The 25,820-nt window shown below is 44.2% G+C and overlaps 1 protein-coding gene across 3 annotated transcripts in view; it reads right to left on the bottom strand.

Moving 5' to 3' along the window:
• ARHGEF6 (Rac/Cdc42 guanine nucleotide exchange factor 6) overlaps positions 1–17,362 on the bottom strand; it is a 41,390-nt gene extending 24,028 nt beyond the window's left edge. For 2 of the 3 annotated variants that reach the window (XM_074882690.1, XM_074882691.1), the window contains exons 1-5: positions 17,049–17,362; positions 15,921–16,004; positions 7,493–7,577; positions 2,523–2,650; positions 1,905–2,106 (exon numbers count right to left, since the gene is read on the bottom strand). In XM_074882690.1, the coding sequence (XP_074738791.1) occupies positions 1,905–2,106; positions 2,523–2,650; positions 7,493–7,577; positions 15,921–16,004; positions 17,049–17,213 (664 nt within the window). In that variant the 5' untranslated portion in view covers positions 17,214–17,362. Of the gene's footprint in view, positions 1–1,904; positions 2,107–2,522; positions 2,651–7,492; positions 7,578–10,718; positions 10,800–15,920; positions 16,005–17,048 lie in introns of those variants that run through there. The other variant, XM_074882692.1, reaches the window with a different exon arrangement.
• Between the last annotated feature and the right edge of the window lie 8,458 nt (positions 17,363–25,820).

Genomic DNA, 25,820 nt, shown 5'->3' with positions numbered 1-25,820 from the left:
GTTACCCCTCTGGACTGGGACAGGTGGGCAGCACAAGGCTGCACCTGCCGGCCCTGGCCACGCCACACACATACTGAAATGCCTCTGTGCGTGTGTGTGTGGAGCAGCTAGTCTCTCCTTTCTCCCTGCAGTAACTCACAGAAGGCAATTACTTTCACACCGATAGCAGGAGAGAAGCTTGAAATTGATAAATTTAGCCCCTGGAAACCGCAGCTTGATGTATTGTCTAATTATTGCCCTTGTAGAGCTTCCTGTCACTTCCAGTCAGGAGCTCATTTAAAGACTCGGAGGAGCTTTGCTCCACACATCTAGTTATTTCCACCCAAAGGGCACGCTTAGGACACAGTGGAGGTACAGACACTGCTGAAAAACAAGTAACTCCATTTAGAGTGACAAGTCTCACACTTTGGAGGCGAGGAAAGCAGCTCCCGCTGGCCTGCAGTGAGACCTCCACTCCCGCCGGACTACAGTCCCCAGGCAGCAGCCCTGGGACAGGAGAGGGTTAGCTGATGGTCCCTGCATCCATCATTTGCAATATGACATGTCCTGAGCAAGCAGAGACCAGGGGAATAAACCCTCCTCCCATAAATGGGTGCTGGAGGGAGGATCTGGAGGGAAAATCTCTGCAGATAAAAAAATGTGATGGGCTTCAATGGGCTGTTATTTCATGCATCTCTCATCTGATTTTCCCCATAGGGCTGAAGTTTTCTCTCCTTTTTTAAAAACATTTCTCTTCTCCACTCACTGACTTTATTAGTGATTCCTGGGTTGTGCCAGACAAGCCTTCAATCTCCGCTGCAACGTCCCGCTCCAGCTCAGACATCATTTCCCAGAGGGAAACAGTGGGAGATGAGATATCCTAACAATGATTTTTTCATTTAGAATTAAATGAAAACTGGCCTAATTCTGAGCACTCACTCGTTAATTTTATTTTTTCCTCCTTTGCTTTTTTGCTTGCAAGTGTGAGAGCAAGGATGTCTAACAGGGGTTGTACATTTTACAGCAACTTTGCAGATGACTGCTGAGGCCAGGGCTGATCCTGAGCCATAAAACCAGCACCAAGTACACAACAGGTCTTTGTCCAGGGGAAGCCCTCAAGGCACATGAAGGAATTAAAGTTGCATTTTGTAAAAAAACAAGTTTACTGTCACACAATGGCCTCAGAAGCACAACAGGGTGAGCTGCTTGAATGGCTATATAACGCTACAAGGCAGCTAGCCAGGGGCATGCTTCACATCACCACCACTCCACATCCGGTTAAAATCACATCGCAGAAAATGTTAAGGACACAACACAAAGCTCAATAAAGGCAAATGTCATCAGATGGATCGTCCTCTCCCTCTTCCTTTCTCAATATCGCAGCAGAAGATGTATCTGGGGGAAAATGTACTATGTGAAATCAGCCATCACTATGGTCAAAACCAGGGGACCATTCCCTGTGGCCATATAGTTTTTGTTGGTTTCCTCAGTAGTGACTGTGAGCATCCATTCCAGCACTGCCAGAAATGGCAGGATCAAAAGTAAATACATTGCCTGACCGAGGTCTCTAACAAAACGTTAATTCTGTGCTCAGACACTGGAACGACCTGGCAGCTCCCCAGGACAAAGGGGACCCACGCAGCCACCTTCTGGCTTCATCCTCTGGCGACATCCCCGCTCCTGCGCTGCTGGGGCTTGGGGGAGCAATAGAAAGGCACGATGTGCTGGGGAGGAGAGCAGCTCTCAATCAATTCAAGCAAAAGACTAGGCTTTACCCTTCTGGCCTCATTCATCCTTCCATTAGCCCTGCTGCTTAAAGGACACAAACAGTCCTTAATAAATAGCAGCAATTTCCCAGAGGCACAAGGATCTACATTGCATTATACCGCTGTCATTCAATCAGCCCTTGAAAGCAATTTGCTTACCAGTGGATTTGATTTCTCTGACGTAGTTGCTTGGGAACCAGCCTGTTTTTCCATTCAAGGTCCCTTCCCACCAGCCCCCTTCTTCAACCCGGGTGACATAAATAATGTCTCCTTTGTTAACGGAGAGTTCATCCTCATTGGTCTGCTTAAAATTGAACCTGGCCTTTACCACCAGCTGATGACTGCCATTCTCGGTCATCTCCTAAGGAAAGAAACATGGAAAAACATCAGAAAATAGTCCAAAAAAGCAGAAACCACTAGGACAAGCTATTGTTCTTCTTTGTTGTGACAGCTGTTTTTTCAGTAGTGCTCTTTATAACAGCAATAATGTCTTGCTTTTGTGTAAGCACTCCTGCCAGAGGACCAAAAGGTCCCTCCCAAGCATTAATTTATTTTCACAGTGCAATGGAAGGCAGATAAGAATCGCTCTTCTCATGTCACAGAGTGGAGCACTGCTGTTTGGAGAAGCTATGAGACTCTCTCCAGCCAGAGCAGCAAAGCTATGATGGAGACTGGGGGAGAATAAGCCCCTCTGGTGTGCTCAACCCAGAGGTACTGCTCATACCCCTCTAACCCCACAGCCATCAAACCCTTGATGAAATGTTAAATAAAGGATACCACAGGCTTGGACTGCCTCCTTAAAACCCTCCTTGACTGTGAAGCTGTGTCGTTGGAGTCAGTGTGGGGACCTCCAGCCGCAGAGCTAAGAGACGATAGATGTGAACATGGCCCTTTTGACGGCTGATCTGGTGAGGCAAAAACAACACTTTTACCCAACTGTCCACCATCCCTCTGCATCACAGCAAAGCGAAGAGTAAAGCCCATAAAGAAAACAAGAACAGGGCACAACAGTTGAAGAAGCATCTATCAGAGCAGAATAGCAAGCACACTGCATCTCCCCCGAGGGTACTCCTAGTCGATGGTTTTGCTGGGCTGGGTTAACCCTTCCACGATGGAAGAAGTTGAATTGCATCCTGAGGCACTCCTAGGTTATGCCAGCTCTGCAGCCACACATCCAATCACAGCACGTTTTTGAAATCCCCCTTAAAACTGCAGAAAACCAGAATAACGCTCAGCCCAATGCTGCCCAACCGGGAACGTTTCTGGGATCCGAGTAAGCACTGTTGAAGGTGTTTCAAAATTTAGCTCGCAAGTGAGCGCTCTTAGGTCACCTCTGCAGCTGCAGCGTGGGCTTCCTCGCTGAGTGGGGAAAAATGCTGAACAGCTGGTCAACACAATCGCTTCTCTATTTAGATAAGTCCTTCTGGGTTCATTATACAGCTGAAAGAGGCTAGGCACAATTTTGATTACTGTTCATGGACCACTGCCATTACCATGTGAGAGACAGATTCAGACCGGACTGAGGAAGGGCAGGAGTGTCATCCCCAGGAGACTGGCAGCCCACAGAAAAGCTCAGACCGTCCCAGCAGCTCTTGGAGTTGCCTCCTTCACATGCTCGAAGCTCAACATTTTGCAAACTAGTCTCTGGGCTTGTTCCTGTCACACCCTGCCTGATGCTGGAAATAATGCTGGTGCTCTGACACATACTTATTTTTCACAGTTAGTGATTTTTTTCTATATTGATACCAAAAGCTTGCCAGAGGGTAAAAAGTTTCCTAGTCACAATTGCCCTGTGCTTGAGATTGAGTCAGTGGCCTCATCACCAAGAGCAGTCCCAGCTCCTGCAGAACCTGGCAGCGCTCAGCCCCAGAATCCTGCTTGGATGATGCAGAGCAGTAAAAACAAGGGATTCAAGTCGCCCAGTATTTCCCAGTACTTCTCTGCTACTGTACCTCATACCACACCGTGGGACAACATTCAGGTCACCTCCTTTCTACATGCCATGGTGCTCAAATGAAGCAACAGTAGATGTTATCACTTCAGTAAACTGTGAAGTGTTTTTGAGATTTGCCTTGTAGCTTCTTTTTAGATTTAAAAACATTTCTGTATCCCAGAGCTGTTGTTTTCCACCTGCAGTGTGGACCTAACATGCCCATGGACCTCAAAAGGGGGACAGAGAAGAGCAGTCTGCAGGCATCACTGCACAAGTCCCCTGGATAATGTTTGGAGTTCTTCTTTGAAAACGCTGCAAGAGGAGAGGGTGATCAAGCCACCAAGCACGTGCAGGAATCGGAAAACACAAACTTTAAGGCTGCTGTTCCCCCATTCTCCTTCAGTCTGAATGTCAACATGGAAAAATCATTCTGAAAGGGAAGTTTGGTGGGAGTACAGGAACTCAGCTGGGCCTTTATTTTCCCCAGAGGACTGTTGTTTCAACAGGAAAACACCTCATCCTTAGACTGGGCCTGGAGCAACACAACGGAGCTCTCGGAGAATGGACTTGCTTTGTCCTCCTCCAACGCCTTGCGCAATGGGGACCAGGTCTGTGACTACTACTTCCAGGTGCCGCTGCCTTACAAGCCCCCAACCAGACCATACCCACACACCAGTCCGCCCAGTCCATGCTCCAGCGATGGACAACATTCACATTACATCTCGTATGCTGCCAGTGAGTCAGTTTTCTCTCTTGCCCTGCTCATTCATATACAGTTGTGTAACTGCGTGATGACCGCACTGTGAATTCCCAGCTCCCCGGGCTGCAGCAACAGCAAAACCCCTCCGTGTGGAAAACCCACTTTGCAAACACAGAGTGGTTTTCTTCTCTGAAGCATCCTGATATTTGAGCAGGAGCGGTTTTGGCTGCTCCCAGCGACTCACAGGCCAGGAGGGGTGGCCAACTGCCAGTGTGAGATGTTCTTCCCCTGATTCCTTCTAAAAAGGGAGGGCGTAAACCACGAGTCCAGACTTCTCCACTTATTCAAGCCATCAGCAACAGTCCCACGGAAATGACTTGGTTACTGTAAATTTTATGATTCTCCCTGCCCCTCCCAATCTTCCAAAGCTTTTATAAATATCTGCAGCAACCTAGAAACAAATGTAAAACTGACTTTGACAGTTTGGCAGGGAAGTGTATCATTTATATTGCATCATGACTGCGTCCTATTTTATGCCTGGTCCAGCATGAAACACTGCTGCCATATGTTGCTTAAACTATGGTTAAAATAGCTGGGTTTTCTGCTCACATTCCTACACTATTTTTGGCAGATGAGCCTCGCCTGATCCAGCACAGCTGGTTTTCCTCCCCTGCCCTCTCTTTCAGATAAAAGCATCAAGCTCTCTATTGCTGTTATTTGATGGACAGCTGCTGAACTTTGAGTTTATCCACTACAAACAATGCCTCTAGTTATTTGCATAACAAGATTCACGAACACACAAGGATTTGGACTTCAAATGGATGCTCAGAAACACCTTCTCACAGCGTTTCCTTAGCTGTCACCTACTTCCCTCTGCCTCCGACAAGGGTGTTGGGATGCGGCAGCTCTGCGGGTGTTGGGATGTGTAGGCATGCCGGAGCCCTGGCCACAGCAGGAGCTGCTGTAGCTGGTACCAGGCTTGTCCTGATGCTCCATTCAGCCCTTGGCCTCTGGTGAGACAGACAAACCGGACTGTCTGCAGTGGCTGTTTGTAAGACACCGGCTCCTGCTTCTCAGGAACTTGGCCAAGCCACCAAAAAGCAAACGTTTTAGACATGTATTTATTTTACCCTGTACTTTTCCCAAGGGTGCTCTCTGCCTGAGCAGCTAATTATATCGCAGGCATTGCGCTTTTTAACATTTAAACAGAGAAAGCATATGTTCAAACAGATGTTTGCCTTGAAACCAAGAGGATCCCAGCTTCCCTATAGCCCCATCAGTAACGTGTGATAGAAACTATTCCCCAGCAAAGCCACATCCTGAGCCTCACTCAGTGACTGCACGGGTGAGCTGGGACATGGGTGGCTGCAAGAATAAGAGTTGGGGCTGTAAATAAGGAGACTGCTGTGATAACGACACCACGGCCTCGCCGCCCCACCGGCACACACCCCATCACACCCCTCCAGTCCAGGAACGGGCAAGCACAGAGGCAGGAAAGTTTCTCACTCTTTTTGCTTTCAGAATAACAAAGGTAATGTCAATCATAACAACAACATTTGCAAAGCTTGCTCCCAGTCTAGGTAACCTGTATTTTATATCCCCCTTCCTATTGAACCGCAGGAGCTTTCTACATGGGGTCACCGGGTGCTGTCATTTAATGGAGCAGTAAAAGGCTGCAAGGAGCTGTGCTGCGGTACCATTCCCTGGCTTCTAGGGAGCGAGCTGGCGGCAGAGCTGAGTGCTGGCTGCAGAAAGGCAGTCTATGAACCTGACTTTCTCCAGAGCAGCATATATGTGTGTGTATGTACATATATAAACTATTATTATTATTATACATTATATATATTTTATATGTTGCTGTTTGTATAATATATACAAGATAATTTATACAAGTCCATATAATGTATAAATAGAGTATATATTTTTTATATATATTATTTTATAAAACCTTGCATCAGAACAGAAAAGAGGAAAAAAAGAGGAGAGGGTCCAGTCCCAGCAATGAGGTTGTTTCACTGAATACCTGAGCAGCTTCCGTACTAGCAGAAGAGAACCCGAAAGCAAAAACTCAGTTGAAAGAGAGGTGAAACAACCGAGAAAACCAACGCAAACCAGATCTAGGCAAAACACGGTAAGCCAACAGAAAAACCTTCCCATGAAAGGAAAATCGTGGGTTTGGGTTTTGAATTTTTCTCCTTTTAATTGCCTAAAACGTAATCTGCAACAGGGAAATTGAACTCTTCTCCTGGTGCTGGACTTCGGTGGGTATGAAGGACTCTCTGTGCAAATCCATTTGTATGACAGGGAGCCACAAACACTTTCTGCCCTGCAAACTCTTCCCAGCTCCATGCAGACCTGCTCCTCATCCCCTCAGAAAAGAGACCCTGGTCCTCTCACCCCTCCCCAGAGGACCATGCTGTCGTCACTCTCCCCATTGAACTTCTCCTTTCACAGCCTATGTGACTGAGTATCAGTTTAAAGCAGCCTGTGGGGAACAGCCACATATTTGGGATGGAAACAAGAGGAGCTGATTTGCTCTGCTTCAGCAGCCCACTCCTGCACCCAGGGAGGCAGGACAAGCCATCAGCTTGATTCCCAAATCCAAGAGCCTATTCCACAGACCCAGAGAGAGGAGAGAGAGAAACATCAATACAATTGACTGAGCATCTGGCAACAACATTTGTTTTGACATTCAGTAAAGATATTATGCAGATGGATCTGTTTTTCTCTTCGGCTTTAAAACACGCTATTTAAAATCTGATATTTGCGTTGTGGGAGGTGCATGTTAATTTACACTGAGGCTCCTTTACGATGACCTAATTTGAGATCCCTTAATACTGTCAAAACTGAGCAGAGGTCCCTTAGTGTAAAGCAATAATCATCAAGCTCTGCAAAGTGCATACAGCAACTCTGGAATGCTACATCTAAACCCAGAGTTGGTAGAAGCATGAAATGTCGATCCCACTGTCCAGCATCAGGCATCACTGCTGGCAGCACAATTTGCCAAGCCTCCAGAAATCATCATAAACTAGGAATTACCAAAAAAACCCACCCGACCCCAGCATACATATGAGACAGAACTTGAAAAGACAGAAAAAAACCCTTTTTTCTTACCTTCGGTAGCTTTATTTACAGCTGTTAATGTACTCAGGACCTTGGAGAACTGTTCTCCGGTGTATAAATCATGTGGATCAAACACCTGCGAAAGAGGAACTTGGTGAGTTGAGCACGAAACATCTTACTCCAACCGTCTGAGCAGCCCACTTAGAGGGTGACAGTGAGGATTAAGTAGCCCGTATGTCTCTGCAGGGGAAGGGTGTTTATTCAGGGCTGACAAGTCCCATTTCCTTTACAGCAAGTGAATTCCTGGGGCGCCGGTGGCAGGCGGCATGGGAAGGGCAGGGGCACCTGGCAGCATTTGGAGCGTAACACTGGGGACAGGGAAGGAAGAAATCAGTGCTGTCTGCAGAGCAGGGACTCCTCTGAAACTCACGGAGAAGGTTATTGCTTGCCTTGAGGGAAGGAAAGATTTTGCTGCTATTTTTGTTATCAAAAGCTAAAGAGATTAAGGCTGTACAAATATATGTATATATACACGCACACATATTCTCCACAGCAGAAGAAACAAACACACAGAATTTTCTGCTATTGCAATAGGACATATATAATACATCTACATTTTTTTAAAGGAAGCCAAACCCAGTTATTTTACGTGCAAAAATTCCACTCTAAAGAATTTTGTGTTGCTAAGCCTCAATGGCAAAACAGATATACATAGTTAGCAAGGGCTTATTTTCTCTTACTGGTAACCTGGACCCTGTACACCCAGCCCTTCAGAAATCACCACCAGCATAATGAGGGGCAATTTGAGTTTTCAAAACACTGCCACCCCCTCTAACACCTGAGAAATGCCCTCAAGTTCATACAGACTGTACAAATCCTACCATTCATGAAGCAAAGATAAGCGATAGAAAAAGGACCCCGTTATTGGTACCACCAAGGCACCATCTGCTAATCCCCAAATACATGTTGTCTTGCAGATGGAGACCACAGATCCACAAATCCAATGAACAGGAAAGATGATTTTAAAGCTCTCCCGGCAGACACCATCTACTTTACAAACACCTCCAATGCACTAAAGAGTGTATCCTGCTAAGTAAGTACTCGAGCCTTAATTACCTTTAGGGTAGTACTGCCCTTTAAAATGGCCCTTCCTTGCTTTCCACATATAGCTCCTTGATTACGCTTGGCATATTTCAAATAGGAAGGAGACTGGCCTCTTCCGCAGCCCTGGATGCTTGCGGCATCTCTTCCTCTCAACACACACATCAGTGCAGCAACAAAGTCCAACACAGGCGGTACAAAGGCTGCTCTTTGTTGAGAATATATTTAAAAATTGACTCAGCCACTCAATACCGGGAAAAAGGCTTTACCCTAAAGAAATTTAATCCACACTCAGAGGGGGTACAGACTGCTGTCATTACAAATATTAAAATCAGTAGCTCCACAGCTCTGATCGCATCTACCGCTCTGCACATTTCGGGGACATCCCCACCTACCTTGGGCTGTTTCCCAGCTGATCTACTGCCCACGCTCGCTTGGGTTTGCTCCTTTGGACCCCGCGGACCCAATCCCCTCTGCCAACTGGTGCGTGAACTAGTTTTCCTGCCTCGTAATTGCAGCTAGTGCTATCTGAGCATCGCCTCCAGCCCTCAGCAGCGACGTTCGCATCTCCGTGGAAAGGGAGACGGTAACAGAGAGCCCGGGTGCGCGCTGACCCTGTTGGCAGCCGCCGGAGGATGCAACGTTACAGCAACGCGCCTTCACCCTCCTGCCAAGCAGAAGGAAAGTAAACAGCGAGGCTGGGGTGCTTGCATGCATCTCTCCGGTGTGTCATTTTCTCAGTCATACCCTTTGTCTTCTACTTCAGTAAGTCCAGAAAAACAAGTCCTGCCTTGAATGAATGGCATCTTTTTTTTTTTTAAAGGACCAAAGTAGTAAAATACATCTCTGATCCTTCAATAATAATGCTGTAAGCTCAGAGTCACTAGGCTGACAAAGTCCAGAGGAAAATGGTGGTGGGAGGGATATGCAAAAAATTGTAGCACAAAAGCAAGCAATAACTTTTAGGACTTTCCTCCCATCATGGAGAAATTGTCTGCAATAGCAACTGTGGAACAACAGTTACGTGGAAAACTCTTCTGGATCAGCTACTGTAATGTAAATACATTCTGCAGCTTGTTCCAGAATAAATTCATCATACAGAAAAGTTCTCATTTATAAGCTAAAAATTATTTTTTCCAGCACAACCCATCCATAATTCCACTCCTAACTAAAACAGAAGCTGCAAGACTAAAAGAAAAATTAGAGGGGGGAAAGGCTTTTTTTGCTCTTAGCTCATGGAAGATCTGCTCGACGTAAGTAAAACCCTGCTTAAATCCATGGTTGTTATCTGAGGATCTCCATTAAAACGCTTTTCCGACTTTCAGAGTCACAGACTGCAGCTCCCTTGGTGAAACACGCCGGCTGCTCCGCCAGGCATCCCACCGGGCGGGAGAAAACCTGCACTGCTGCTGCACTGTCCTCCGAAAGACTGACAGCGGGAAGGCGAGGAGGGGCTGGTGCTGGCAGGGCAGAGACCAGAGGAGCACCCGGCTTGTCGGGAAGGGTGAAAAATCAAACCCAGGTGCATCCAGCACCCCAAAATCCCAGTAGCGGGCTGGGAGGTGCAGAAAAGTTAGGGGAAGCCGGGTCGTGTTTCGAGTCCGAGCTGTTTTATCTGCACAAACTATTTCCACAATTAGACAAACCCCCAGCAAACCTCAAGCTGGGTGCAAAGCCAGCTCGGCGCGCCCAAACCCGAGGGTGGGGGCTGGAGACAGGCCGTCCCACGGCGCTCCCCCCGCTTCGGGCGCGTCCTGCTCCCCCGGACTCCGCCGGCCCCGCGGAACCGGCGAGACGGAGCCAGGCCGGCGGCCGGGGAGAGCCCCCCCGACGGCACAGCCCGCCCGCAGCCCCCCCCGCTTCGGAAGCCCCGGGAACCCCCGGCTTCGGTGCCGCGGAGCGTTCACACCCCCCGGCCAGCCCCCAAACCCGGTTTGCGGCAACGAGCCGCGCTCCAACCTCTGGCAACGCTCAGCGGGGACACCCGTGGGTGCTGCCTGGCGGGGGGGTGACACCCGTGGGTGCTGCCCCGTGGGGGGTGACACCCCAGGGGACCGGCTGGGGACACGCGCGGGGACCACCCGGAGGACCACCGGCGAGGCCGGGCCAGGCGCAGCGGCGGGGACACGGCGGGGCCCGCCCGGTGCCGGTGCCCGCGGTGCGGTCGGTTACTCACGGCGGCGGACGGGCGGTCGCGCAGCCCCGGGACATGGCGGCGGCGGCGGGCGGTGCTGCGGGCCGCGGGGCGGCCGCTGCGGCTCTGACCCGGAGCCGGATCGCGGGCGGGGAAGGGAAGGGAAGGGGAAGGGGAAGGGGAAGTGACAGGCGGCGCCGCCGCCCCGCTCCGCCCCGCCGCTCGCTGCGGGACGCGGTCTGGCCGTGCGGCCGCAGCTCCCTCCGCCGGCCGCGGGCGGGAGGAGAGGGGCGGCCCGCGGGGGAGAGGGGGGAGACGGACGGGAAAGGGGGAAAGGAGATGGGAATGGGAAGGAGAGAAGGGCTAGGGGAAGGGAGAGAGAAAGGGGAAAAGTAAATTAGGAAAGAAGGGTGAGAAGAAAGGGGGGAAGGAAAAAGGGGGGAAGGAAAAAGGGGGGAAGGAAAAAGGGGGGAAGGAAAAAGGGGGGAAGGAAAAAGGGGGGAAGGAAAAAGGGGGGAAGGAAAAAGGGGGGAAGGAAAAAGGGGGGAAGGAAAAAGGGGGGAAGGAAAAAGGGGGGAAGGAAAAAGGGGGGAAGGAAAAAGGGGGGAAGGAAAAAGGGGGGAAGGAAAAAGGGGGGAAGGAAAAAGGGGGGAAGGAAAAAGGGGGGAAGGAAAAAGGGGGGAAGGAAAGGAAAGGAAAGGAAAGGAAAGGAAAGGAAAGGAAAGGAAAGGAAAGGAAAGGAAAGGAAAGGAAAGGAAAGGAAAGGATAAAAATGAGGCGGAAAGGAAAATCCAGACTATTTAAATTGTAATTACAGCAGTTTTGCACCACTGAAGCGAGAAATACTGCAGAAGGGCCTGTAGCTGAGGCACACTTCGGTGGAGGCAGTGCATTCTCGGAGACAGCACGTCCTGGCTATGGCGAGCACGGTGCCTCTGCTGCGTGTGCCCATCTGTTTGGGGAACACTGCTGCAGGAGCATGACATCCCCCACACTTAAGCACAACAGCGGCTGCAGCGTGGAAAGGGAACCAAGCACTGTGCTGACATCTAGGGTGAAACCCGGGTGTAGGGCCCAACCCCATGCAGGGCCATGGGCGTGTCAGAGACACCCCCTCCCCACCTGCGAGATGGAGGTCTCTGGGACACTGGGTCACTCTGAATTCAGACATACCCATTCCCCAGGGCTTGTGCTGTTGGTGCTGGGCAGGAGCTCTCACTTTTGATGTCTCCCAGCTAGGAAAGGTAACGTCACTTTGGAGCGAAGCCAAAGCAGAGCAGGCTTTGGGAGCACAGGGATGGGAAACCAAGGGGGTGATGATTTTTCATCTGCTCTCCCACGCCCTCAGTCCAGGTACAAACAGTTTGGGGAAGATTGCAACCACCTCCAACTGCAGAAATAGCTTCAGTTCTGCCCACAATGGCAACGACACACTGCATGCCCTATAATCGTTCTGGACAGTCAGGTCTAATCCAGCTATTGATTTATCTTGCTGATCTTAGTCCACAAAATTCAGCTCCTTGCCAGAATTTTTGTGGTTGTATTAGCAATAAAATGCTGCTGCTGAATGAAGATCTTGTGCTTGTTCAGCAGTAAATGATGCTTGAGCTACTGTGGTTATATGCACAATGGTGTCAAGAGCAAAAGCAAAGACTAACAGTTCCCATGTTAAAGCCAGGAGCTTTCTACCTGATTTTTCTTTCCTCATGATCTTTTCCCTGTATCTGCTACACTAGACTCCACCTGGCCATCAGGACAGAACCTCTTGCTTCCACCTTCCACCTCAACCCGCTTGCATCTAGCTGTCACTGCCTTAGCAGTACTCACTCACTGGACACAATCTTGGGTCATATACACAACTCAGAGGTTGAAGCCACAGTGTAAATGAAGCACAATCAGGTTATCTACACTGTTCCTCAGTCCAAACCACCACAGAATCTTCTCAGGACACTTAAGCTCCAAAGAGGTGCCCGTGTTCTCTGCCTAGTCCTCTCTCTCAGCAGAGCTGGGCTGACAGACGTTCTTATGACTTGGATCAAATTCTAGCACTGAAAAGCAACTGGAAAATTTTAGACATGGTCTCATTGTTTTACCTTATTACAGCACTTGTCTAATTAGAAGAAGGTGTTGATTCCCCTGCTTGCCTTCTTTTTTAGGACTAACACATTTGAAGCAGCAAATGTTTGCAGGCTTCAGTCCTGGGCTGAAGCTAAGGAAGAGTTTGGTTATTTATACCCTGCAATGAGATGGACTCTTCCAGCTCACACCACCAGCCTGTAGAGCTGCTGCAACTTAACGGAGCCACCTCAAAGCAGGAAGGTCACAGAGTGTCCTTCTCCCTCCCTTACACTGTGTCCAAATGTTTCACTGTTCCTGTAAAACAGAAGAAGGTGTTGTTTGCCTCGCTGTGTCTTTCTTCCACTTCCTCAGATTGAGTTACCAGGACAACAAAGAAGGGTAGGAGGGAAGTGCATATGTGTAGCTCTGCAGGAGTAACCTCTTTGCATGCCCTCCCACTGGAAGAGATTGGCAAGCAGTATCTGTTCAGTGGAAGGTGGGACTTGGGTTTCAACCGAAAGCAGTTGGAAACCCCACCTTCCATACTGCTCACCTTCCCTGCGTGCTAGCAATGCCCAGTGAAGTGATGTATTCAGCTCCAAAGGGTAGCTGTATGAGAAAAACAAATTTAAGGTGTAGTGTGAAGGTAGGCGCTGCTTTGGCAAAGTACAATGAAGCCATGGGATGCTAGGATGGGATGATAATGTCCTGTATGAAGTTCTTCATGCTTGAGATTCCCCAGGATGAGCCCCTTTTGCACAAGTCAGTATCCAGAGTAGAAGTTGTGAGCTCTGAATTTCCTCAGAACATCCTCTTTTGCTCACATCTGCAACAGGAACAGAATCTCTGACCTTAACACACACTTGTCAGTCTCAAAACAGGAGAAGTGGCTCAGATCCAGTTCCAGGCTACTTCTTCATATCTAAGGAACAACGAGTTCTCTGTGACATTTGGAGAAAGGCAGAATTTGACAGAACCATTAGGGTTTTATTGTCAAATTCAAGGTCTGGGTAAGCAGCAGGATGGCTGTCAGGGAATTCAAACCTATTAAGCCAAGAGCTTTCCTGATACTCTTTTCTCGGGCTAGGTTACTGGAGCGGAACAGATTTTCTATCCTATGCTCATCTTCTTTGGACATAATATCCAATCCTGCAACTTCAGTGCTGATGGATCTTGGAACTGGAAGGTTCCCTGCCTGTTCTGATGCTCCAAACATGCTTTCAGAGTAAGTGTGCTACAGAGAAACCCTCTCTGAAAGGCAGTGGCCCTTCCCAAGGCAAACCAAGCATCAGGCATGAGGGAGGACCACCTATAGGTATGCTGCTTAGAGCCTCTTTGCCAAGAGGGTTCAAACAGGGCAGCTTTTAGAAGGAGGACATGGCAGAGGGTTTTCATGTCTCCTCTGGCTTTGCCTTCAGAGCACTCAGAAAAGCTGGCAACACAGAAGAAGAGCCAGAGGAAAGCATAAGCACTCTGACTTGTGCCATGTCTTGCCCACCATCTCGGCTGTGCTACCTTGAGCGTTCCTCTGCCTGAGGGTACAGAGAAGAGGCAGGAAGAAGCAAAATTCCTGTCTTCACTTGGCATTCTAATATGACTTAATATTTTGGAAAAAAATAAGGAGAAATAATTTTCATTTTATGTAAAATTTAAACTCGAGCTTAAGAGATCTGGGCTTTTATCCAGCTTTTGAGGTCTCCTTTCATAGCAACCAAGACCGGGGCAACCACATGAGCACTAAGGAATTACTGAATGGTCAGAATATTTCAAAGATTGAGTTATAAATCAGAAGAAAAAAGAAGTCAGAAACCTTTTCTTAAATTAAAACTGAGGAAGAAAAGGCGCAGGGAGGATCAGAGCAACACCCAGAGCTGGACACACAATGTTGCTAGTTGACAGTATATGAAAATTGTGGGGTGTGACTGCAATATTGCAGAACTGGCTTTCAAAACTGTGAGATGTTAAAGGGTAACAAAGTTGAGGACTGTTCCCTTGTCCTATCTTTCAGCTATTTAAGGCTCCTATTTTTTAACATTTTCCACCACAACCATTATAATTAGTTTTCAAATGAAAAATAAACTCTGAAAAACAGAGGAAATCACATGGTCAGTACCAGAAGACTGGCGACAACAGATTTCTGATGTGATAGGCCTTCAGTGATTCTATATATATCTGCTCTTAAAATTGGGCTGCTGCAGCAGGCTCTGAGAAATGCATTACTGGGAAAGAACAGGCTAGTGAAACACTTCTGGAATGAGCAAATTTTCATGCTGGTTAGCTAAAAAACTCTGAAGAGAAGAAGAAAGGCTCTTTGCTTGTTTTGACCTTCAAAGGAAAAGTGCAGGAACAGAGCTACCGTGGGTTGGACTTCTCTCACTGTGGTACATGAATATTCTGTGTAATGCCCAAGGATGCTGTCCCTGCTTCTGGCAGAATTTGTGTTCCAAATATATTTTTTTCCACAATGTTGAGCATATTTCAAACAAAACAGTGATGGCCCTTAGTTACAGGTTTCTTTTTCACTGTAGGAATTTAAGTGTGATACAAAAGTCTTTACATTTTAAATCCAAATGCACTTAGCAAAAAATGTGAGGGCAAAATTAGCTGAACTCTTAAGTGATTCATTTAGACTCTGATGTTGCAAATATGAGCTATGCTTAAGCATAAGAATCAGCATATAGATAGGATTGGGAATAGCCACTGAAAAGGTGTCTTCATTAGGATTATTATGTGCAAGGAACAATTTAATATTATGTGTTTGGCTGAATCTCATGCAACAGTTACAAGAGGATGAAAAATACTGCAGTATTAATAATATTTCACCTTCATATTAAAGCAAGGCTAAAACCTGCAATCCCTTCTCTCTAATAATGAAAACAGATGTAAACAGGTCCATGCTGCTCAACTCTGTTTAGACAGACCTCCTGTTATTGCTGCACATATTTTTACCTGACCATTTAGGTTTGTCTTAAAAGACGAGAAGGAATCTGTTAAGCTCACTGTCAATACACTCCGTTTCCAAATTCTCCAGACAGAATATTAAACTATCCGTGCTCTACTTTATGTTATTAATGCAAAAGATAAGGAATGACTACCAATTTCATCCCTCTGGTATCTGGCTTCCTTTCAGAAGGCTGATTAAACAAGCATTTATGATAATAAAAGGAAGGATCCAAGTTGACTTACCTCCACTTTAAGGAGTGCACAGCCTTTCAAGAACTCTTGAATATTACTGATGCAATCGGCTTCATTTTTAGGCTCCAGGCAATACTAAAGAAAGAAAATCCACTGAGATCATTGCATTACCTTCCGTATAGCCTCTATTCAGGAGGCCTGCATGAATATTGACATGTGCGTTTTATACTGAATTAGGGAAGCTTCTTAAGGGGGCGGATGGGGGTGGCAGGCAAGCTGTCGAAGCAGGAAGAAAGAGCCACTGGAGGAAGTGATGCATACATCGAAATGGTCGGCATCTTGTTTTGAATGTCAACATATGACAGTGCCCTAAGTGACAGTGGGAAATTGATGACCTTTGAGAACACACTGCCCCCAACCTTCACATATAAGCAAAAGATAAGGAGCTAGCAAACCTGATTTTTGCATAATAAAGGCTCCTGTTTCACAGGGTGGAGAACCTGTTTTAGTTTTTTTATTTAAACAGCTTCTCTTCTGTGTTGCCTTTTCCTCTCATTGGACTCGTTCCCTTTTTTCCTTCTGCAGTTACTTACCACACTTTTGGACTGTCTGAATATATGCCTCGTAAAACTGTAATAGGAGGCACTCACATGGCTTAAACAGCTTTGGTATCAATGAATTTGCTGGCCTTGGGACAGTTCAAAGTGGCATGGGTGCAAGGTTTGTCATTTATTCCTAACCTAATCTGCTTCTCTAGTGTATTTCCTGACTAACAAAGTGTTTTACAGTAAGAGTTCTGAAAGAGTGAATGTATTTACAGTTGTAATTAATGATATTTACGTAAATACAGACAAACTGCATATCCTTCTATTCAAAACCAAGATATTTTGATCTCTGGTAGGCCCAGTATTTCCTGCCACTGAATGAACATGCGTAATTCAGCCAACTGCAACCTTTCGGGTTTTTTTCTGGATGTAGATACAAAATCAAAGAATTAAAGATACGATCATACTTTGCCCTCAGTTAGATACAACTAGTAACTGAAATGTAAAACATTTCTCTCTCTGATGCTCCTTGCTCATCCTACCTACCAAAGAAAAGCATACCTCAGAATGACCAGGGCAGTATTATACTGAGCAGTGCTGCTTCAGGCTAGCAAAGTACATCTTAAAGAGTTACCTTTTCTGCAGATCCCGGAAGAAGTCGATTAATGAGTTTACAAAGCACAGTTCCATCTTTCAGAGAAGTTTTCAGGAACTCTTCCGGATCATCTACTATTTTCTTAGGGGAATTTAAAACTCCTAATGAAATAAGCCACGTTACAATTTGTTCTTCTGGATTCATCGTGGAGAGCTCTGCCGCCAGCGCAGTTCTCCTGTGCAGCAGCCTGCTGGAACCCACATCCGTGATTACATCTTCCTGCCTCTGCTGCTGCTTGCAGAGCTCAAGTGTGAAACTACTTTTTTTTCGCTCAGCACAGAAACTCACCAGATCTTAGAGTAACAGTCCTTTTGGTTCTTAAGGTAAGCAACTTTTTTTTTAGTAATATTGTTTCTAGCACTCTTTTACTTTACAGAGACACAGTGAAAGCAGATCTTTCATTTTCAACATTATTGAAAATAGAAGTTATTTTATGTGGATACATTTTCCACCAAAACGATCTTACCTAGAGACTTTCTCCTTGTGGCAGCTGGCATCCTATCATCTGGCACACTTGGTCTTAACTTGTGGCAATTGCCCAAAGAAGTAAATGTAAATTTGCAATGAGAACATTGCACGGCATAGTGCTAGAGATGTACTCCCCCCACCTGGAGTGTACTGCCTTATCTCTGGGGCCCCCCACATCAGAAGGACATTGACCTGCTCAAGCGGGTCTGGAGGAAGCCACGAAGATGATGAGGGGGCTGGAGCACCTCCCGTATGAGGACAGGCTGAGTGAGTTGGGGTTGTTCAGCCCGGAGAAGGCTCCGGGGAGATCTTAGAGCAGCCTGCCAGTACTTAAAGGGGCTACAGGAAAGCTGGGGAGGGCCTCTTTATCAGGGGGTGTAGGGATAGGACGAGGGGTAATGGTTTTAAACTGACAGAGGGCAGATTTAGATTACATATAAGGGGGAAATTCTTTCCTGTGAGGGTGACGAGACACTGGACCAGGTTGCCCAGAGAAGCTGTGGCTGTCCCCTCCCTGCTGGAAGGGTTCAAGGCCAGGTTGGATGGGGCTTTGAGCAACCTGGTCTGGTGGAAGGTGTCCCTGCAGGGCAGGGAGGTTGGAACTAGGTGATCTTTAAGGTCGTTTCTAACCCAAACCATCCTGCGATTTGCAGCATTAAAATTGAACTTCATCCTAAAGATTGGGGGAAACATCACGCTATATAAACATTTTTTAACTTTACATGGTGAACCTAGTTATTAAAATTGCCTATATGATAGTTTCCTATTTTCAAGATCTGATTTTTGAAAATAAATTCTGATCATGCACTTTATACAGAAAAAAATTTTTTTTTCCAACTATTTTAAACAAGGAGTGCACATATAATCCAAAATAACTTTCGGAAGCTCATAGTCTCTCAAAGCAAACATTTGGGTAACTTCAAAAAGTTCATAAATTTAAGTCTTCCAAAGCTGAGAAAGAAATTTCCCAACTATTTTACTTGTCCTATTAAAATGTTCTTTTCCACCAGCTCTTCAGGATCCATTGTATGGAGAAGTACCAGTTTGTCACCCTGTTCTGGGACAGTATTAACCATCACTACTGATCGCATTGACTTAGCTAAGTCCAGTCATCTTGCCATTTTCTTCTCCTTTTTAACTGTCCTTTCACCAGAACAGATGGAAAATGAAGCAATTCTGTTTATAATGCCACAGAAGTTGGAACACCGTGGACTGAAGCAACAAGAACAAATTATCCTGGAGACCAGAATTTCTTGGTGACAATATTCTGAGCCAATTCCTAACGCTGTTCCTTGAAGCAACTGTTTTCAAGACATCAGTGCTCCCAAACTGCTTAGGCTGGTAATTTAAAGGTAGGGAGAAACAGAGCAGCAAAAGGATAAATTATATACAATACGCATGGGTTTGTATCTACTTTCCAGGCCTTATGACTGGTACTGGGACCTACATAAGGATCATTTTTAACAGCCAGCAGTAAGAAGTTAGAATTACCTTTTTAGGGTTACAGACTTGACCTTTACAAGGACATGGGGATGAGTTCTCGTTCTCTGCTGTGTGGAAATACTAGTAACACATAGCTGCAGCCAGTGGGAATGATAAAGCTGGCTGAAGCTAAATCACAAAACTCATTGCCATCTGGTGAAGTACATCTACAACTATCCATATGCGTGCAAAACACTTCAGATTTATGACTAATTAAAAGAACTTCAGGGTTTTTCTTTTTTCCAGCTCTCATGAGCAGTACTATTTTGTAAAGCGAGTACTTGCAGTCTCCACTTTCATAGCTGGCTTTTTCCAAATCTGTAGTAGGCAAGACAACTGCTAATGCTCATTAGATGGGGACAATCATTTGTATATGGAAGACATCCACTCCAGTCACCTCATCAGAACATACCAGTTTCTGATGTAAAAAGAGAAATATTTCCACACAGGTAAAGTTACAAACCCACTTCATCAAACTTAGCGTTACAAACCTGAGCATAGAATTCTGAGCACTTCACCCACTCCCTCCTCTAAAGCAAACCTGGTTTTGTGTAGATAGGCAGGTTTAGTTTCATGACTATTTCACATGAAGCTGTTGCAGCCAAGCAGATGTTAATGGTTCTGACTACAATTAAATGAAAATAATTCCCACATCTTCAACACTTACCAGCTCCTTGGAAGACCCAGAGACATATGCGTACTCAAAAAGCCCAAAAATTCAAGGCATTCCTGATTAGCCACCTGAAGGCCAACCTTTCAGAAAAGACCCATCTAAAAACGTTCCAGCTTGTTCACCTGCCCCTGCACTAAAAATTTTAATTCTGTGGCAAAGCCAGGGTATGAAGGTAGAGCCACCAAGCAAGGAACAGTTTTTGGTCTGGTCTTTGGAAAAGGGACATATCAAATTAATTGCCAATCATCTCTTGCAGAGTAAACCTCCACCCCCAACTTACAAATACACTTTTATTTGTAGCCTAATTTACACCAGTGATGGCTATATAGCACAGTATTATTTAAAAAACAAAGGGAGGTGGGGGGTGGTCTATGCCCAATTATCAAAGGAGTCTGATACATCAGTAACAGCATGGTAACAGGAGCAAGTTAGGAATAGCATTCAGATGTTCAGAAAACATTCTAGAGTGCTTCTCAAAGTTACTTTTAAGTAACTTGCTTTTTTTCAGCAGAAAGAGAAAACACCCAGTACAAAGAACAATGCTGGAGTATTTTTCAGCTGCAGAATCTACTGATGCCTGACATTGAACTAGTTACTTCCAGCGATGAAGTTTGAGTCAGCACGTGAGCTAATTTACACTGGTAGTAGATTCTCATTATTTAGCATTTTAGGCAGGTATCAATCTTTTTTTGTATGATAGCTCATATGCTGGCATTACGTTTTAGTTAGGACAATCTCATTCAGCCTGAACAGCAGTGCCCAGACTATAAGCTACTGCTGAAAACGGAGTCTCTTAATATTACAGAATATTATTCTGTCTTGCAGAAGATACACTCTCCGAGATCACTTTGTAACAATAAACCTCCACAGGTTGTAACACTAGTAATCTTTTCCATCATGCAAGTATCACTGAGTAACACGTATTTTAATTAAAAAAAAACAAACCCAAACCCATAATGCTTTTGTTTAACAGTAAATTTATTAGACCTGGGAAATACTGCAATTCTACCCATCTGCTACACAAAGGCAAACTTATTCCTACAACCTGCACTTTGTAACTGAAGTTTAAAGTGATATTCTTACCCCAAAACTCAAAGGAAGTTTTAAGTTCCTAGACAAGGTATGCATGCTTCTTCTTCTTTAGCTACTTGTTATAAACTGAGTGCTAATTGTTTAAATGAGATCAGTTTATGTCTACCAGAGAAGTCAGTGTGAACTTTATTAGCCATATTAGCCATGACTGTTTAAATACTTCAGTCAATCTGAGGTTAGTTTTCTACATGGAATACTGGTGCCTGAGGATTCCTGGCACATACACTGGCACATCAACATACATGTAAGATAAAAATGCATCAAAACCAAGGTAAAGTTTTGAAAGAAGCATCTTGTTGCAAGAGATGCATTGTTTGTCTGGAATTTTGCAGAAAGATAGTACATACAAGAACACTAATTATTCTGGGGATTTATCACCAATATCATCTCAGTACATCAACACTTTCTTCCGCTTATCCAGAAGGCCTGGACAATTACAAAACCGTTAATGTAAGAATGTACTAAAACTTTTCATGGTTTCTCAGTGAAGAAGAATTTGTAACAATTTCGTCCTCTCTATTTTAGAGGACCAAACCTCAATTCTACATAATGTGTTCTTTTTCTCAGCACAGAGAGCACCCTATGTAAAGGGCAACCCCCGAGTATTTTTCTGTTGCACAATCTACTGATGCAAGTATACCGACTGAAAAAGGGCTCGCTCTTGACTCTTGGAAGATGTTAGCTATGGCAATTGACTATCAACAGATTAGTAGTGCTACTTTCAAAGGCAACTCCTGAATAACACAACCCTCTTAAACAAAGTGGGTAACCCCACACTCAAAAGCCAAGCTTTTTCAGTTGCATTTTGTTATCCTTCGATTTTCCAATGCATATCCACTGCTGCACTGCCTTCTTCTAGTCACCATAACTGAAAAAAGGAAATGCAAGTTAGTACAGTCTCAGAAAACAAGAGACAAAAAAGCTAAATCACCTTTGAGTTGGCCATGTTTACATGCACAATGCATACATTTGGATTGTATTCGATTTGTCCCAACAGTATGAAAATACATCAATAGCTAACCACAATAATCAAAACGATCCAAGGACTACCTGGATTAATGCACACTTCTTGTACAACACTGTCTTTGGAGCAAGTACTAAGTAAAGCCTCTGTAATTCCTGTGCATATCCCCCTCCAAACTTTGCCTACCCCAAAATCCCACTAGCTCTTGACCATCCCAAGCATGATACTCAGGAGTCCTGTAAGAAACTGGTACACACAGTAGTATTAATCTTTAAATAATCATATGCTATAAATTATACAAAACTTGGGAGGTGAACAGCTTGCTTAATTAGAATTACATCCGTACTTTTTACAGAGTTAGTATTACCTTTCCTGCCATGAGTTAAGTTCCATTTACTGCTCCCTAAACTAACACTGGCACCGTGCCTGTTAAGAATTTGGAAATGTTTATAAGCTGCAGAGTAGGCTGAGAAAGTGTGCTTTTAGCTTTAGTAGCTTTATTAATTACAACACGGCCCACTACCACCAGGAAGTGACAAAACAGATCCAGTAAACTGAGAAAAAAGCATTTAATTTTTCCAAAAGAGAGAAGTTTTTTCGCTTGCCAGAAGTAATTAGCCTTCAGCTTCCTAACTAATACAGTGACTTGAAGCACACACATATAAAAAATTTGAAAACATTCTGACACAACCTATACAATGATTTGGCAAAACCTTTTAATGTTGCCTAGGATGCTGCATATTAAAGACTGTATCCCACCTCTAATATTAGAGGATTCATGATCTGGACAGCATCAAACTATAAATTTAAGAATTGACTCCTAATTTTTTGCAGGTTGGTGTGGCGCGAGGGAGAAGAACTTACTTTTAGACATATTTCCCTAATCCACTTTGGTGCCATACTACTGACATCAGTGATTTTTGAAAGAAAAAAGGTTTTTTAATCTTTAAAGAGACACCTATAGTTCAAACAGTGTCCTTTCCAGCAGGATTTATGATTTCAGTATTTCAACAGTCATGCTTAAGAGGAACACAAAAGTAAGGAAAAGAACACTTCCTGTTGGTTGAAATTTTATCATGTGACAGAAAAGTAAGAAGTTGGTCAGGTAGCAGCTTTCTTTAACTATATGCTTCCTTTTACTCAGAACAGAAAATACTCATGATGCTTCTGCGTTTGATCTGAAATACAATCCAGTACCCTGAAATAAAAGCGTATTTTTTCTTCTTTATCAAGGTAACAGCAGCAATTTATCAGAGGTATTTACAAAGCATTACTGGCATATTCTGGCAAAGGCACTGCACAGCTATTTAGTTGCTGTTGCTGAGACTCTAAAAAGAGTAAATTGTGATCCAACCGAGACTACAAACATCACGCAGTATACAACAGAACTACACTTCACACAAGATGGAAACTCCCTGAAATCAGTGACCGTGTGTCAGATGAACAACACTGTACCAACTACAGCTTTTTCTTTTCACCATTTCAAAACTAGTTCTCAAAAGCAGCATTTTAAACTAACAGCAAAATATGTTCTTACGTTTACAGAGTACTTTGAAAACTATTTTTAAAATTACATTAAAAGTACACATGCTTCTTACATAATTACTTCCCCTGGAAAAGGGATGTCCTTACCCTTCACTCTATACCAGATTTTAACACATTTTGCACACATTAAAAGTTATTTTCCTTTTTTAACAAAAATAATAATTATTTAGTAGAAAAGTTTTCTGAAGAGCTGTATTAGCATGACAGCCACTACCATTTTCTTTTTTTTCCTGGTGAATTATCAGAGAAACAGAAGACACAGTCACTCTTCCACGTAAAGTCTGAAGACAGTTACTTCTACATCTACTTGAAAAATAATTTTAATAGGATAGGCTTCAAAGTCATGAAACACAGCTGACCTATAAAGTTTTAAACAATTCTGAAGATGCCTGGAAGTGTACAATTTAATTCAAAGACCTCTGCAGAGATTAATTCCTAATTAAAGATTATACTCAGTATAATCATTAAATTGCACGTTCCACACATTTAACAAGACTGATTAAATGTCTGTACTGACATTTATTATTCCAATTCAGATTTTTACGGTCCAGTCTTATAAAGATTCTTAGACCAAGTACTCTCTGCAGCAGAATTTAAAGTGCATTTATAATCATATTTTATGTGCAGCCATACCCAAACTGGACCAATTTCTGCAGATGAGAAGTCTCTCACTGTCATTCCTAACTTGGTAGGCTTAAAAAGTCTACTTAAACCCCCTCCTTCAAAATTCAGGCAGAAGTTGAAAATATCATTTAGCCGTAAAGAATGTCCCTCCAAATCTATAAACACAGAACCACCAGAATCTTCCTTAGAGCTATTATACTAACATAGTATTTACCTTATGTATTGGTACAGGCACCACTCATCTCTGCCATCAACACAGATGAACCAGCATTACTTCAGTGGTTATCTTCTAGAAGCGATCATCCTGCAATCAAGAGAACATACAACAAATTGAGAAAAGTACATTTTACAGCATGAGTCAACCTACAGTGCTTCCCCCCATTTCAAAAAAGTCGCAAGCTTGGGTTTGCAGATTATTCTGTTGCAAGTTTTACTACTTCTTTTTTAAGTGGTGGAGGATTCACTGGCTTGGAATGGACTGGAATGGCTTAGTGATAGGTTGCATGGCTTATGGATTCTCATTCCTTTTCAATGGTGCACTGCCATGTTAAATCCATAAGTTGGACGACAAAATTTACTGAGGACTAAACAGTAGCACAAAACTTTTGGGTTTGTGGTTTGGTTTTTTTTTTTAGTTGGAGGTCTTCATGTCTACTATATTCAAGAGCATCTTTTGAACTTCATGGCTTTACCTGAGTCATAGCAACTTGCCACAGGTTCTGCCACATGTACTAGATATCCCTGTAACGCAGTGTCAAACTAAACAGAGTCAGGCATCCAACTAAACGTCAAGTTTGCAATGGCTTGCTTCAAACTCTCAATAGCCGAGCTGATATTTGTCAATCTAAACCAATTCCTGATTTCACAAGGCTTTAATTTTGTTAAAATATTATATATGCAGCCTCTTTAAGCATCTTCACTGAGATACTGGGCACAAAACACCCCCTCCCAACCCTACTTGGCAATAATCTGTCTACAGTGAGCTGCATTATGTCTTTAGTTTCAAAATTGGTGCCATAAATGCTTTTATCCAAGAAGAAATGTTGAATTTGGAGAACTTCTAATGTATTGCAGTATTTCTTTTCCTTTTTTTTTAAATATCTAGACAGCACTTCCATTGCCATGACGTGCAGCTTGTCTTACTGTACTAGAGGAAGATAACTTGGTTCAATTTTGACTTAGACTGAAAAACTAGTTTGCTTTGCTTACCATCTTTGCTGTTTCACAGGCATTTGATGCTTTAAATCAGCTGTGGAATGCTGAAAGATTCACTTGTTTTTATGAAGCCATAAGCCTTTGAGAAGTTGGAGAGAAAGACTTCTTTGCTTATCTTATTTTCTCCTTTGGAATCAAAGATGTTCCTTTAAAAGTGAAACACTACAGAGTTGCAAAAATTTGAAACAGTATGAGTAAGCATCGTTTTGCAGCTTCTTTGATGGAATTGGTCAATTTTTTTTATTTTTTTTTTTTTTTTTACAGTATTCTGTAGCTGACTTACATGTACATGATTTATTTGGAGGGGAGATCTTTTCAAACTCCCCATGAAACAGTAGGAAGGCAGAAAATAGTATTATCCACTTGCTTTTTCGGGTTAAGTGAATGATATCCTGTATTTTTCTTTACACAAGGATCGGATGGCATTTTGTACTGGAAACAGTGACTTCAAATTTTAGGCACAACTGAAACTTTGTGTGGAATATCCCCACCACCCTCCAAATCACAAGCAATACTTTGTTTAAGAATGAGATGCTCAACATGTAGAACAATCCATCTCCATGTTAGATGGTTGGATGTTGTGTGGAAGATCTTAAGAACTGCTTGTTCCATTCATGAGGAAAATCAGATGGGAAGTGTGGCATTTCAGGGAAACTTTACTTTGAAAATTACAACACTAGTACACAGC

This window comes from Strix uralensis, chromosome 13 (assembly GCF_047716275.1).
Source record: "Strix uralensis isolate ZFMK-TIS-50842 chromosome 13, bStrUra1, whole genome shotgun sequence".
Classification (NCBI taxonomy): Eukaryota; Metazoa; Chordata; class Aves; order Strigiformes; family Strigidae; genus Strix; species Strix uralensis.
The sequence above is the reverse complement of the archived record's forward strand: the minus strand, read 5'-3'. Positions and strand labels throughout refer to the sequence as shown.